We start from the raw sequence: 14,668 nt of genomic DNA, 5'->3' as shown, positions 1-14,668 counted from the left end.
AAGAAACCTGGGGTTCTTATTTTCCTCTGTTAATGATGAGCAATAGGACGCTCTGGCATTACGGAGGGCCTTCCTTTATGCTTTAAGACTATCTTGCCAGGCTAAACGTGATTCTTCCAATTGGTGGAGCGCCATTTCCTTTCAAGTTTTTGCGATGTTTGCTTTAATTTGCTGAGGACACTCTTGGTCACCATTTTTGGACAAAACTTCATAATTTTTGGTGTCTCATATTTTGATGTTACTGTTTTTAAACTTGCTTTAACCCCTGATCCAGAAACAACTTACTTGGGAACCCCACAGTTTTAGAGAACTTAGGCTACAGTGCGCACACAGCCTTAGGATAACACATAAGAAGAAGAAAAAGTAAAATATTTGCAAATGCAGTGATCAAAGATAGTCTTACACTACTGTTGCCACCTTATGCAACTTAAGCCAGGATATACTGATGCGTGATTCGTCACTCCACAGAACTCGTTTCCACTGCTCCAGTGGCGGCATGCTTTACACCACTCCATCTGACGCTTGGCATTGTGCTCGGGGATGTAAGGCTTGCGTGCAGCTGCTCGGCCATGGAAACCCATGCCGTGAAGCTCCCGGCACACAGTTTTGGTGCTGATATTAATGCCAGAGCTGGTTTGGAACTCTGCAGTTGTTGAGTCAGCAGAGCTTTGGCGACTTTTACCACTATGCGCGTCAGCACTCGGCGACCCCGCTCTGTAACATTACGTGGTCTGCCACTTCGTGGCTGAGCTGCTGTGGTTCCTAAACGTTTCCACTTTGCAATAATACCACTTCCAGTTGATCGTGGAATATCTAGGAGAGAAGAAATTTCACGAACTGACTTGTTGCAACGGTGGCATCCTATTGCAGTACCACGTTCGAATTCAGTGAACTCTTTAGAACGACCCATTCTTTCACAAATGTTTGTAAAGGCAGACTGCATGGCTAGGTGCTTGATTTTATACCTGTGGCAATGGGACTGAATGAAACACCTGAATTCAATGATTAAGAGGAGTGGCCCAATACTTTTGTCTGTGTCTGTCAAGTGTGATCATGGCCCGGGAGAAGTGAGCAGGGACTGGAGACGGGCTGAGGGGAAATGAAGATCACACTGTGACACTTGATGGATGATACATGTACCCGAGAATTCAGAAGGTGTGCCACAGCCAATTTATTAGCAGGAGATTATCAATCCAGACCAGCTACTGAACGCTTGGAGGAATGAGTCAAAGGACACAATAACTTCAATAACAATAACTTAAATCATTGTCTGAATAGAATCATAATTACATTTGAAAGTTAATCACATTTTATGAGCACAGTGTTGTTTTACATGCATCAATGTGGGCAGTTGTTTTTGTAATTTTCTTAATGGCTGAACTTCTTTTCCTCCTTTACTTCTCTTAATTTTCTCTATCATATTTTATAAACGCTTTATATGTTTCGTATGCAAAAATCTTAATTTGTAAAGTAACTCGTAACTAAAGCCGTTAAAACTAATTGTAGTGAAGTAAAAGGTACAATATTTCCCTCTGAAATGTGGAGTAGAAGTAGAAAGTGGCACGAAAAGAAAAGACTCAAGGAAAGTACAAGTATCTCAGATTCATACTTAAATACAATACTTAAATAATCATCATGTGTCTCTGTGGAATGATGCTTTTGTTGAACCTGTTCGTGCGGCTTGATAGACTTCCTCGTCTGTGACATTTACTGTACGTTTGCATTTGTTGTGCTTCCAGGTGAGGAGATAGTGTCTCTGGTGACCTGCAGCTACCTCTTGGCTGTCTCAAAGCCAGCAGCAAACAGTAGCACATTCTTTTTGTTTTAATTTAAAAGCACGTTTTATTTAATTTCAGTTTAAGTGTACTGTACTTTAAATGTATTTACTTTCAAATTCCTCATTGCTGAAGGGGCTGCATAACTTTAGCTGAAGTTGCATTGTTCAAAATACCTGCATTCAGTGAAGTTGGACGATGTAGACAATACAAACAGACTGAACAGACGGAAAACTTTATCTCATTAGATAAAATCGATGTTGACAAAGTTTTCCTTTGGGGACATAATTTGCAGTTGAAAAATCACAAGGTATTGCAATACTCAGCATATCGCAATACTATGGTATCGTGCCTTAAGTATTAAGATAATATCATATGGTGGGACCTCTGGTGATTCCCACCCCTACTCTCCTGTGTTGTGGAACAGATAGTGATTCCATGCAGTAGTGTTGTTTTCAGTAGTCCACAATAGAAACTATTGACAGCTTTGGCGCAAGAAACTTGCTCTTTGGAACTGTCTGCATACTGCAGGTGATCTGTGCAGTGGTGGAATGTACTTTTACTCAAGTACTCATGTACAAATATAGTACAAACTTGGGGTACTTGTTTTTTCTTGTCATGCCACTTTCTGCTTCTACTCCACTACATCTCAGAGGGAACTATTGTAGATTTCACTTCAGTTCATTTATCTAACAGCTTTTGCAACTAGGCACCACAAATGTGGTGAGGATGTCCAGTAGCTATCAGAGCTATCAGAGCATGTGAGCAGAGTTGAATTGAACCTGAGCGAGGAGCGCACTTGAACCATTGACATATATAAAAACAAATACTTGAACTTGAACTCACTGAGCACTGAACAGGAGCGAATTTTGAGCATGTTTTTTCGTCCTGGGAGCTGGGAACGGCAACGGACCGGAGGGAAGCGATGGAGCAGAGTTTCTTTTAACTGAACTCCGATCACACGCTCTGGTGGCTATGCAAACAGCCTAACGTTTGAGCGTAATATTTCTTCAATTTAAAATCAATATTCAATGAATGCAGAGGTGACAATTCATCATTAATTTACAACATACATTATTAAACCCTAAATGCATATCTGTCTGCAAAGTGCTCCATGCTCTGCGCTTGGGGTCAATAGGCTATGACTTCAACTCCTATTCTTTGTAACTTCATTCTGAAAGGCTACGAGCCAGTCGAGGGCGCTCCAAAACTTAGGGGTAGTCCCCTCAAAGCCCTCCTCTCCATGCCAAAATGGTAACAGAACATCGAAACTGAAAAACACTGTCAATGAAAAAAAAGTGATTTGAAGAAAAAATCTGAACAAAAATATCAAGATAAAATGAAATCATTTTTCATGCTTCCGTTTTATTTTTCAATGCAAATGTTTCAATGCCAATGTTTCCTTTTTCAATTCCGGTGTTGTTTTCAATGCCAATTTTATTTTTGTTGGCAAATGACAAGGAGGTGAGACAGATTGTTGAACAAGATTTATCTGTTTATTGATTCATTTGAAATCAAATCAGAACTGTCAATATATTTTCCTGCAGTGATGTCATCGGGGCTGTACATCCTAGTGCATGTGACGTCATTAGTGGGGATGCGACATCATCATGGCAGATGTAACAGCACATGGCAGGGATCTTCACAGGCACTTTCCACAAACAAAAGATTTCTTTGGGTCGCAGCTCAAGTCGTTGGGAGCCGCTAGAGTTTAAAAGTTAATAAACAAACAATTAGACCTACAATGAAAGATTATTTTAATTATTGATTAATCTGACTTCTTTCTTGATTGATTCATCATTTGGTTCATGCAGTGTCAGAAGTTGTCAAAATTCCCTAAAGCCCAGGTTGAGATATTCATCTGCTTGTTTTATGCAACAAACAGTCCAAAAACCCAAAGATATTCAGTTTAACGTCAAAGAATACAAGGAATTCTAGCAAATACTCATGATTTGCTTTACTTAAATATTTAGTCACTTACCAGAATTGTTGATTTAGTCAATTACTTTTCTTGAATATTGAGAATTTCCACATTGCTTCAGAAGAAAAAATGACATGCAAGAGAGAAATAGATAATCAATGCGTACCGAGGTAGTTCAACTCCATGCAGTGCTCGCTTCTGCCACTGTTGTTGGGCTCCCCCCGACGCCACAGCTTGAAGTCAAACTTGGTTCCATCCGTCCACAACCACACACCCTCCTGAAAGAAAGTTTTAAGGGTCAATTCAATCCAATCACAACAATGATATTTTACCCTTAGTTACATCTAACCATGCTGATAGTGAAGAGATATACACAGCTGAGACGTCAGCCACCACTCCAACACAATGAGGCTGAATAGAATTTAGTTTGTGATACTAAAAAATGAAATGGATGTCCTGTTTGTCAAAATAACCCACAGACTGGGTGACCTGGTGGTTTAGCGGTATAACACATTACTATGTAACTGGCCCCAGGTCAGTGACCTTTGTTATACATAATCCCCCTCATGTCCCGTCACCTCTCTACTGTGTGGTATCAAATAAAAGCAAAATGTCTTCATGAAAACACAATCAACAGACTGATCGAAACAATTTTGGGCTAAAGGTGAGAATTATTGACAGTGAGGTCTGTAGATCATGATTGGTTACAGTATGTAAAGAGTTGGTGGAAATGAGTCGGCATTTTTGCCCTTCCGCTTCATTCGTCTCGAAGTCAGTGGGGTTTCTTGAATGGGTTTTTGGACAGATTCCTGAAATAAGGTCTGTGGCTAACACAAGCCTTAGAGATTTTCACGCTTTGTTCTGCGACATAAAATGCATCAGTAAATACCCCACTCCTGAATTTTGAAGCTTTTACGTGTCTTAAAAAAGACGGCTAAATGAGATTACAGACGTTGTCGGGGACGTTAAATGTCATCATGCCGAATGTGGAAACTCATCTACTCACTAGTTTGATTTTACAGCCTCGTTGTGTTTATACTCGAGCTCGGATTTGCAACCGTGGTGTAGTTTGTTTATAGCCTAACCTTAGCTCTTTATTTCTGGTGACTGCATTTACGCTTCAAAAATCATGTGTTCAGTTGTGAAGATTATCTTGCTGAACAACACATGTAAGTGTCATTAACATTTGTTTGCCACAGAGCTTATTTTCAGCAATAATCCATAAATCATTTTGGCTTTTTTCAAGGGAACCAGGGCGATGCTAACTTCTGAGTTGGCCTACAAAAATCCGTCATCCCTGCAGCACTCTATATCAGGCACGCAGGGGATAGTTGCATCGTGTCATGTTTATTGTTAAATCGCTCACCTTTGCTGTGTCATGGCCTCCAACCCAAGTTCGTCTATGTTCGTCAGTCGCTGCGTGGATTGTCTTTATGAGGAAGTCGTACACGTCTTTGTTGGGGATTGAGGCCAGATTCCCACCGAGGGCAATGCAGGCAATCTAATGAGGAAGACAACGTGTGAAATGAAAAAAGAAACAAAAAATCATTGAGAGATGGAATACGTTAAATGAGGACATAGAAGTGAGAGTTTGGTTTACGGCTTCTTCTACTGAATGATTCTTATAAGAACAAACTAGTTTAAAGCAAATGTCATGAATACAGTTAGGCAGTTAGAACTCATATTGTTCCGTAAAGTACCTCTGCATCAGCCCAGTCCTTTTGATCATGGTTAAACATGTAACAGTGATCGTCAAACTGAGTCCAACCAGAAGGGCAGGTCCTACAGGTGTCACAGCAATGGTCTGTAGATGATTACAATGACAATCAATGCATAAGTGTGACAGGAGGAAAATTAGAGTCATGTTCCTCTTTTGAAATTGACTTAAAGAATGGGTTCAGGTTTATTCAAGTCTCATGTCATAGGTACATTGAGAGTTATTGATTTCTGTATTCATTGCTGTCATCCATACTGATAACATGATAGAGTGACAACACTATTAGAAACATCCACAGTCCTCATTCTGCAGAAACAAAAACGTTTCTTAAAAATTTGAAAACTTATAAATAACTTGAACAGCAGTCACAAAGTCCCAGCTACTGTATTATGACCCTTCACCCCCCAGACTCGGACAAGTACCAACCTGAATCAGCACACGCCTGTGAACATAAAGAAAACATCATTAGCACTGAACTCAACTCAAACTTGATCTTTATTGAGTATTTTATTGTGTATTTAGTCACTACCTTATATATCACCAGTAGTTATTTTGAAGACAAAACTTGGAAATAATGTTGAAAACATGATGTTGGGCTCCGAGACATGGTGCTAGTGTTTGAAGTTTAGGTGTTATGACACCAATGATCTTTTAAGAATAAATATTTTAGTGTGCGTGTTACTTACATTTGCTCCAATCCACAGTCCACTGGTCAAACAGAGGACCGCAATGAAATGAAGAGCTGATGCCATCTGTGTAAAGACTCAGTTATTAATGAAGTAATGCACCATAGATAAGCATGTGCATTCTTTAAATGTGAACTTGAATTATAAAGTTAAAATGACTGTTGTGAATGAATGAAACAAAGACAGTTAGCAGGTTTCACAGAAACGAGGCCTTGTAAAGAACTATATATGAAAAGGGGATTTTCCTTTGAAAACAATAAATGTAATAATGAACAGATGAAAAATAATTTCTATAGATTTGAATCAACACAAACGATGCTATGATGAAAGGTAGGAATGAGAGCCGCACCTTGTTGTGATGATCAGATGAGGTTCCACTTGCAGCAGTAGCAGGTAGCAGGGTGTCTTTGAGAGGGAAATCCAGTGTTTATATACCTCGGACTAACACACCTGCAACGTGTTTTTGTGATCTCAGGATATTGTTCGATCATTGTAATTAATAATGAGTAATAAATTGGCTCAGACCTGTGGGATGCCCGGAATACTCTTCAAACAATGTGACAAAATGTGGATCCAGTGTTTTTAAAGGTATCAGCTGCAGCATTTGCTACACACATTAGAATTAGGAGTGTAATGTAATGTGTTTTAATTCTGGTCATTAATTTTGGGTTGTGTCTTTGGCCAAGCACTTGTGAAGGAAGGGTCTAGTCCAAACCTAGAGTACATATGTGGACCGGGTTGTCCGTGTTCTTTGGACATTTAGTATAAAACAGAAAGTCATATAATGATGTTAAGTACAATGCTGCTGCTGGCCTATTTACTCATGATGATCCTCTCCCCATTTTCAAACACGATGTTTGAAATTAAACAGAATCATCTTACTTAAACACTCATTAGAGGTTTGTTCAAGGGAGATGTCAGCAAGTCTCCCAGCAGTATTCACAGAATCCACCCTGGGTCCCGTTCACATGTTTCTCAGTGCTGAATATTTAATTGCTGCAATAGAAGGTAACATACCTGTGTATGTATGAAATGTGTAATTAAAATAAAGATGCATTAAAATAAAAAGAATTCATCTTAGGTGCTGTATGTAATACTCTTAAGTACCTATACACATGAGAGGTGTAAATCTGTGTTGATTCAGTATGTTGCATTTTTATACCTGATAAACCACATGACTTGTTTCAGAGTGTAGGCCCACTAAGACCAGCAGAGTCAAGGAGGTGAAGGCTTGGGAAGTGATGTTCACTCACTGAAAAACCAGTAAACCCCAGTAAACCAAATATGCAGCATCATATAAGGGGTGAACATTTGAGCATTTTGTTTATGTTTTATGTCATCTGCAGTGTCTAAATAAGGCCAATTTACTGGTTTTGGAAATTGTGGTTAATAGTCATTACAAATAAGGACAAAAGATTTGTTGTGAGTATATGACAGCAAATACCTGTTGAATATGAATCAGATGGAAACATGGGGTGGGGATAGCCATTTGTAGTTTGATCTGAAGAAAATCTACCATGGAGCTGCTTGTTTTCTTCCAATTTCAAAGCCTCTGCAAAAGACACCCTTCAGAAACCATGCAGCTTAGGTCTAATATTCTTTAAATACACATGGGGAAATATGGGAATCTTATAGAAGGTTTTGGTGCTCTGGTCATTTGAGCTTAAATGTTCAAATGATGAACACTTTGATGAAAAATCTGCAAAAGATGACATGATGACCCTCATTCATGCGTAGTGTAATTTGACTTTTTAAAAGGACACAGCAGACCACTCAAGGTCTGTGGATCCTTCTTTCATGAAGGCATTTTGCTTTTATTTGATACCACACAGTGGAGAGCTCACGGGAAAATAAGGGACAAAGTTCCCTGACTGGAGGCCATTTACCTGGTAATGTGTTATACCGCTTAACCACCAGGTCACCCAGTCTGTGGGTTATTTTACAAACCAGGACATACATTTCATTTTCTAGTATCACAAACTAATTCTATTCAGCCTCATTGTGTTGGAGTGGTGGCTGACGTCTCAGCTGTGTATATCTCTTCACTATCAGCATGGTTAGATGTCACCCAGGGCAAAATATCATTTTTATGATTGGACTGAATTGACCTTTAAAACCTTCTTTCAGGTGTGTGGATGTGGAGTGATGGTACCAAGTTTCATTTCGAAGAGTGGCGTTACAAGCAGCCCAACAACACTGCTGGAACAGAGCACTGCATGGAGATGAAGTACCTCAGTACACACTGATTATCTGTTGCCCTTTTACATGTGAGTTTTCTTTAGTAGAAATGTGGAAATTGTCAATACTCAAGAAAGGAAAAGTTAACTTTGCTAACTGATCACCTGATATAATCCTGAATATGAATTGTGTTTTGTTATTTGTACATTTGATTGAAAAAAGCAAACAACAACCCCCTGAAAACAGATCACTGGTTCAAATGTGAGTATTTGCTAAATGTCTTCGTGTTCTTTGATAGTAAAATGAATATATTTGGGTTTTCTAAATATCATTCATTCATTCATTGCAGCCCTAATTGCTTGTTTATAAACTTTTAAACTTTAGGTTTTGCTAACGACGTGAGCATTTGCTTGTGGTATGTGCCTATGAAGATCCCGGCCGACACATCTGCCATGATGATGTCACACCCCCACTGATGATGTCACACCACCAGTGTGTACAGCCTCGATGACATTACTACAGGAAAACATGTTAACATGTCTGAATTGATTTCAAATTACTCAACAAACAGATAAATTCTGTTGAACAATCTGTCTCATCTCTTATTTTGTTTTTTATATTACCATCACATGCAAAAGCTTAATTCTTTTGAAAAACATTCAGTCAATCAACTGATTAATCATTTAGTCAATCAGATTATTCCTCAGTATGCAGATTACATGTGTAACAGGGTTTAATTTGTTCTGGATCTCTATATACAGTTTATAACGCCCTACTTTTTATACCGCTGATAGTGGTAACAGTCAACAGTCTCTGCGTTGTGTTCATTGATGGTGGTGGACTAACGGCTGACAGTTAGCCGGTTGTCGATTCAATTTGTTTATTGGTTTAAACACTTCGGGATTTGGGGAATACAAGCCCGGTCTCAGTAAAACTATTCAATATAAAAGAAAATCATAATCAACAGAAGCTTACAATACAAATGAATGATTTCTGTAGCCAAGCTCAATGACCATTAACTGATTAATTAATGTACATTAACAGGGCCAACGGTCTAACCTTGGTCCGGGATGAAAGACTTTTACAGTACTATTAAAACTATTACACAATACACAAAGAAAACTACTAATACAGATAGATGAATACACATAGATTATCACTCTGGATGTCAATATTGTTACAGTCTCTCTCAGATAGATCCAAGCCCAGTCTGACTGTTCCCCCGGTGATGGGCTTCATAGCTGTATCGTTACCATGGCTACAATGTGGCCTAGTATTAAATATGAAATCTAAAATGGGAAAAATATGAAAATAACACAAATATCAAATAAAGGTAAAATTACTGACAAATTAAATTCTCTATTACAAGATTTTTCTATTAGACTTAGTAACCATTTAAAGCTCAAAGTATGTTTTTAATGTAACATTCAAAAGGCATATGTTACATAAATCACACTCTCCTGCCCCTCCCCTCAAATCCCTCCTCTCAATTCAATTCAGTTTTATTTAAATAGTGCCAAATCATAACAGAGGTTATCTCAGGGCACTTTTCTTATAGAGCAGGTCCGGACCATACTCTTTATAATATTATTTACAGAGACCCAACAGTTCCCACCATGAGCAAGCACTTGGCAACAGTAGCAAAGAAAAACTCCCTTTTAAAGGGCAGAAACCTCACCCAGAACCAGGCTCTGGTCCCAGAGTGGTTAGGCTCTGCTCTAACCAAACGCAAAAAATATCAGAATAAAATGAAATCATTTTTAATGCCAGTGAAACTTTTTTCAGTGCTAATACAACTTTTTCCAGTACAAATGTTTCAAGGCCCAAGTTTCCTTTTTCAGTTAAGGTTTTGTTTTCAATGCCAAAATTTATTTTTATTTCCAAATTGTAAAATCACCGTCCTGCCTCCATAAGAGCAACACTAGCCGCACGCTGTCGCGGCTGAGGGACAATATTCTCAGGCCCCCACTGACAGAGAGGCTGCAGCTGTCCCGTGTGTGCCTGATTTTGAAAATATTCTGTATGTAATTTTGTAGTTCCATTAAAAGAATTTAAGCCCTGGCCGGTCTGGCAGGTGTGATGTGGACGACCAGATGGCAAAAGTCCACCTATTCTTTACAATACATGCTGTTACCTATCTTTGATTAAAGGCATCACAGTTAAGACATAGTTGAAATGTATAAACTCTGTGGTTCATGAGGTAGAGTTTATCTGATTGTTGTATCAGCAGAAGAAGGCAGGGTGGAATATCTCTATTCTTGTTGAACTGGATGACTTGTCGGGGCACGTCTATGGTCATTTAAAATGTTAGAATTTTATACTGCGAATGCAGGTATAAACCATCTATGAAGAGATACAATAATTGATTGACTAAATGATTAATCAGTTGATTGATCAATTGAAGTATACATAGTAGAGATAGAAGTATTAAGCTTTCATATGAGATGGTAATATAAAGAGGTGAGACAAATTGTTGAACAGAATGTGTTTGTTTATTGATTTATTTGAAATCAAATCAGAACTGTCAATATATTTTCCTGCAGTGATGTCATCGAGGCTGTACATCCTGGTGCATGTGACATCATTAGTGGGGATGTGACATCATCATGGCAGTTGTATGAGCACATGGCAGGGATCTTCACAGGCGCTTTCCACAAACAAAAGATTGCTTTGGGTTGCAGCTCAAGTCGTTGGGAGCCGCTAGAGTTTAAAAGTTAAACAAAAAATGATATACATACAAAGAAAGATTATTTTAATTATTGATTAATCTTCTCGATTGATTGATTCATCATTTGGTTTATGCAATGTCAGAAGTTGTCACAATTTTCTAAAGCCCAAGTTGAGATATTCATCTGCTTGTTTTATCCTACAAACCCAAAGATATTCAGTTTAACTTCAAAGAATACGATGAATTCTAGCAAATACTCATGATTTGTTTTACTTAAATATCTAATCGCTTACTATAATTGTTGATTCAGTCAATCGACTAATTGATTACTTAACTAATAGTTTCAGATCTACAAACAACAAACTCTAATACTCTACAGGCCTCTGCAACAAATGTTTGACAAATGTTTGCTTTTTTCAATCAAATGTACAAATAACAAAACACAATTCATATTCTAGATTATATCAGGGGATGAGTTACAAAAGATGACTTTTCTTCTCTTGAATGTTGAGAATTTCCACAGAAAAATCACATGCAGGAGAGAAACAGATAATCAGTGCGTACCGAGGTAGTTCATCTCCATGCAGTGCTCTCTTTTGCCACTGTTGTTGGGCTCCCCCCGACGCCACAGCTTGAAGTCAAACTTGGTTCCATCCGTCCACAACCACACACCCTCCTGAAAGAAAGTTTTAAGGGTCAATTCAATCCAATCACAAAAATGATATTTTACCCTTAGTGACTTCTAACCATGCTGATAGTGAAGAGATATACACAGCTGAGACGTCAGCCACCACTCCAACACAATGAGGCTGAATAGAATTTAGTTTGATACTAAAAAATGAAATGGATGTCCTGGTTTGTCGAAATAACCCAGAGACTGGGTGACCTGGTGGTTTAGCGGTATAACACATTACCAGGTAAATGGCCTCCAGTCAGGGAACCTTTGTTATACATGATCCATCCAAAATCCAAATCACACCTGCCAGACTCTCAACAATGTGACCACCAAATTAAAAACAGAACATATTCAGTAGAGTTCTGCAGGAATGAGCCCTAAAACCTGGAAATGAGTCGGCATTTTTGCCCTTCCGCTTCATTCGTCTCGAAGTCAGTGGGGTTTCTTGAATGGGTTTTTGGACAGATTCCTGAAATAAGGTCTGTGGCTAACACAAGCTTTAGAGATTTTCACGCTTTGTTCTGCGACATAAAATGCGTCAGTAAATACCCCACTCCTGAATTTTGAAGCTTTTAAGTTTCTCATGAAAGGCGGCTAAATGAGATTACGGACGTTGTTGGGGACGTTAAATGTCATCATGCCAAATGTGGAAACTCATCTACTCACTAGTCTGCTCTTACAGCCTCGTTGTGTTTATACTCGCGCTTGGACATGCAACCGTAGCCTAACGTTAGCTTTTTATTTCTGGCGACTGCATTTCCGCTTCAAAAATCATGTGTTCATTGTGAAGATTATCATGCTGAACAACACGTAAGTAAGAGTAAGTGTGAGTGTCATTAACATTTGTTTGCCACAGAGCTTATTTTCAGCAATACTCCATAAATGAGTTGGCCTACAAAAATCCGTCATCCCTGCAGCACTCTATATCAGGCACACATGTTTATGTTAAATCGCTCACCTTTGCTGTGTCATGGCCTCCAACCCAAGTTCGTCTATGTTCGTTAGTCGCTGTGTGGATTGTCTTTTTGAGGAAGTCGTACACGTCTTTGTTGGGGATTGAGGCCAGATTCCCACCGAGGGCAATGCAGGCAATCTAATGAGGAAGACAACGTGTGAAATGAAAAAAAACAACAAAAAAATCATTGAGAGATGGAATACGTTAAATGAGGACATAGAAGTGAGAGTTTGGTTTACGGCTTCTTCTACTGAATGATTCTTATAAGAACAAACTAGTTTAAAGCAAATGTCATGAATACAGTTTGGCAGTTAGAACTCATATTGTTCCATAAAGTACCTCTGCATCAGCCCAGTCCTTTTGAACGTGGTTGTACATGTAACAGTGATCGTCAAACTGAGTCCAACCAGAAGGGCAGGTCTTACAGGTGTCACAGCAAAGGTCTGTAGATGATTACAATGACAATCAATGCATAAGTGTGACAGGAGGAAAATTAGAGTCATGTTCCTCTTTTGAAATTGACTTAAAGAATGGGTTCAGGTTTATTCAAGTCTCATGTCATAGGTACATTGAGAGTTAATTATCTCTGTATTCATTGCTGTCATCCATACTGATAACCTGATAGAGTGACTACACTATAAGAAACATCCACAGTCCTCATTCTGCAGAAACAAAAACGTTTCTTAAAAATTTGAAAACTTATAAATAACTTGAACAGCAGTCACAAAGTCCCAGCTACTGTATTATGACCCTTCACCCCCCAGACTCGGACAAGTACCAACCTGAATCAGGACGCGCCTGTGAACATAAAGAAAACATCATTAGCACTGAACTCAACTCAAACTTGATCTTTATTGAGTATTTTATTGTGTATTTAGTCACTACCTTATATATCACCAGTAATTATTTTGAAGACAAAACTTGGAAATAATGTTGAAAACATGATGTTGGGCTCCGAGACATGGTACTAGTGTTTGAAGTTTAGGTGTTATGACACCAATGATCTTTTAAAAATAAATATTTTAGTGTGCGTGTTACTTACATTTGCTCCAATCCACAGTCCACTGGTCAAACAGAGTACCGCAATGAAATGAAGAGCTGATGCCATCTGTGTAAAGACTCAGTTATTAATGAAGTAATGCACCATAGATAAGCATGTGCATTCTTTAAATGTGAACTTGAATTATAAAGTTAAAATGACTGTTGTGAATGAATGAAACAAAGACAGTTAGCAGGTTTCACAGAAACGTGGCCTTGTAAAGAACTATATATGAAAAGGGGATTTCCCTTGAAGTGAACACTAAATGCAATAATGAACAGATGAAAAATAATTTCTATAGATTTGAATCAACACAGCTGATGCTATGATGAAAGGTAGGAATGAGAGCCGCACCTTGTTGTGATGATCAGATGAGGTTCCACTTGCAGCAGTAGCAGGTAGCAGGGTGTCTTTCAGAGGGAAACCCAGTGTTTATATACCTTCGACTCACACACCTGCAATGTGTCTTTCTCTGATCTCAAGACATTGTTTGATTATTGTAAATAATAATGAGTACTCTATTAGCTCAGACTGGAGGAAAGACCAATATACTCTTTAAACAATGTTGGATAAGATGCCTTTTTAGGCAGAAATTCAGATTAGGGTTGTAATTCAAGGCTGACACTTGGCAACGCTGGTCTGTCGGCCAGTCGGAGTGGGTCACCTGAGCTTTTGTTCAGTTAAGTTGAGTGGACTGCTGTGTCCTTTCAAAACGTCAAATTACACTACGCATGAATGAGGCTCATGATGTCATCTTTTGCACATTTTTCATCTAAGTGTTCATCATTTGAACATGTAAGCTCAAATGACCAGAGCACCAAAACCTTCTATAAGATTCCCATATTTCCCCATGTGTATTTAAAGAATATTAGACCTAAGCTGCATGGTTTCTGAAGGGTGTCTTTTGCAGAGGCTTTGAAATTGGAAGAAAACAAGCAGCTCCATGGTAGATTTTCTTCAGATCAAACTACAAATGGCTATCCCCACCCCATGTTTCCATCTGATTCATATTCAACAGGTATTTGCTGTCATATACTCACAACAAATCTTTTG

The 14,668-nt window shown here is 38.6% G+C and overlaps 2 protein-coding genes across 2 annotated transcripts; both read right to left on the bottom strand.

Moving 5' to 3' along the window:
• Positions 1-3,249: 3,249 nt before the first annotated feature.
• LOC139288730 (galactose-specific lectin nattectin-like) lies at positions 3,250-6,489 on the bottom strand. The gene is made up of 7 exons (XM_070910126.1): positions 6,449-6,489; positions 6,100-6,165; positions 5,840-5,855; positions 5,397-5,500; positions 5,063-5,197; positions 3,863-3,974; positions 3,250-3,479 (listed from the first exon to the last, which is right to left on the bottom strand). Exons 2-7 carry the CDS (start codon positions 6,163-6,165, stop codon positions 3,418-3,420), a joined length of 495 nt encoding a protein of 164 aa, XP_070766227.1. The 5' UTR covers positions 6,449-6,489; the 3' UTR covers positions 3,250-3,417.
• A 4,258-nt stretch (positions 6,490-10,747) lies between these two features.
• Positions 10,748-13,684, bottom strand: LOC139289143 (galactose-specific lectin nattectin-like). The gene is made up of 5 exons (XM_070910667.1): positions 13,615-13,684; positions 12,916-13,019; positions 12,580-12,714; positions 11,510-11,621; positions 10,748-10,977 (listed from the first exon to the last, which is right to left on the bottom strand). The coding sequence occupies exons 1-5, from the start codon at positions 13,682-13,684 to the stop codon at positions 10,916-10,918; spliced, it is 483 nt and encodes a 160-aa protein (XP_070766768.1). The 3' UTR covers positions 10,748-10,915.
• Positions 13,685-14,668: the final 984 nt, after the last annotated feature.

Source organism: Enoplosus armatus, chromosome 8 (assembly GCF_043641665.1).
Source record: "Enoplosus armatus isolate fEnoArm2 chromosome 8, fEnoArm2.hap1, whole genome shotgun sequence".
Taxonomy (NCBI): Eukaryota; Metazoa; Chordata; class Actinopteri; order Centrarchiformes; family Enoplosidae; genus Enoplosus; species Enoplosus armatus.
This window is presented reverse-complemented; position numbering and strand designations above follow the sequence as displayed.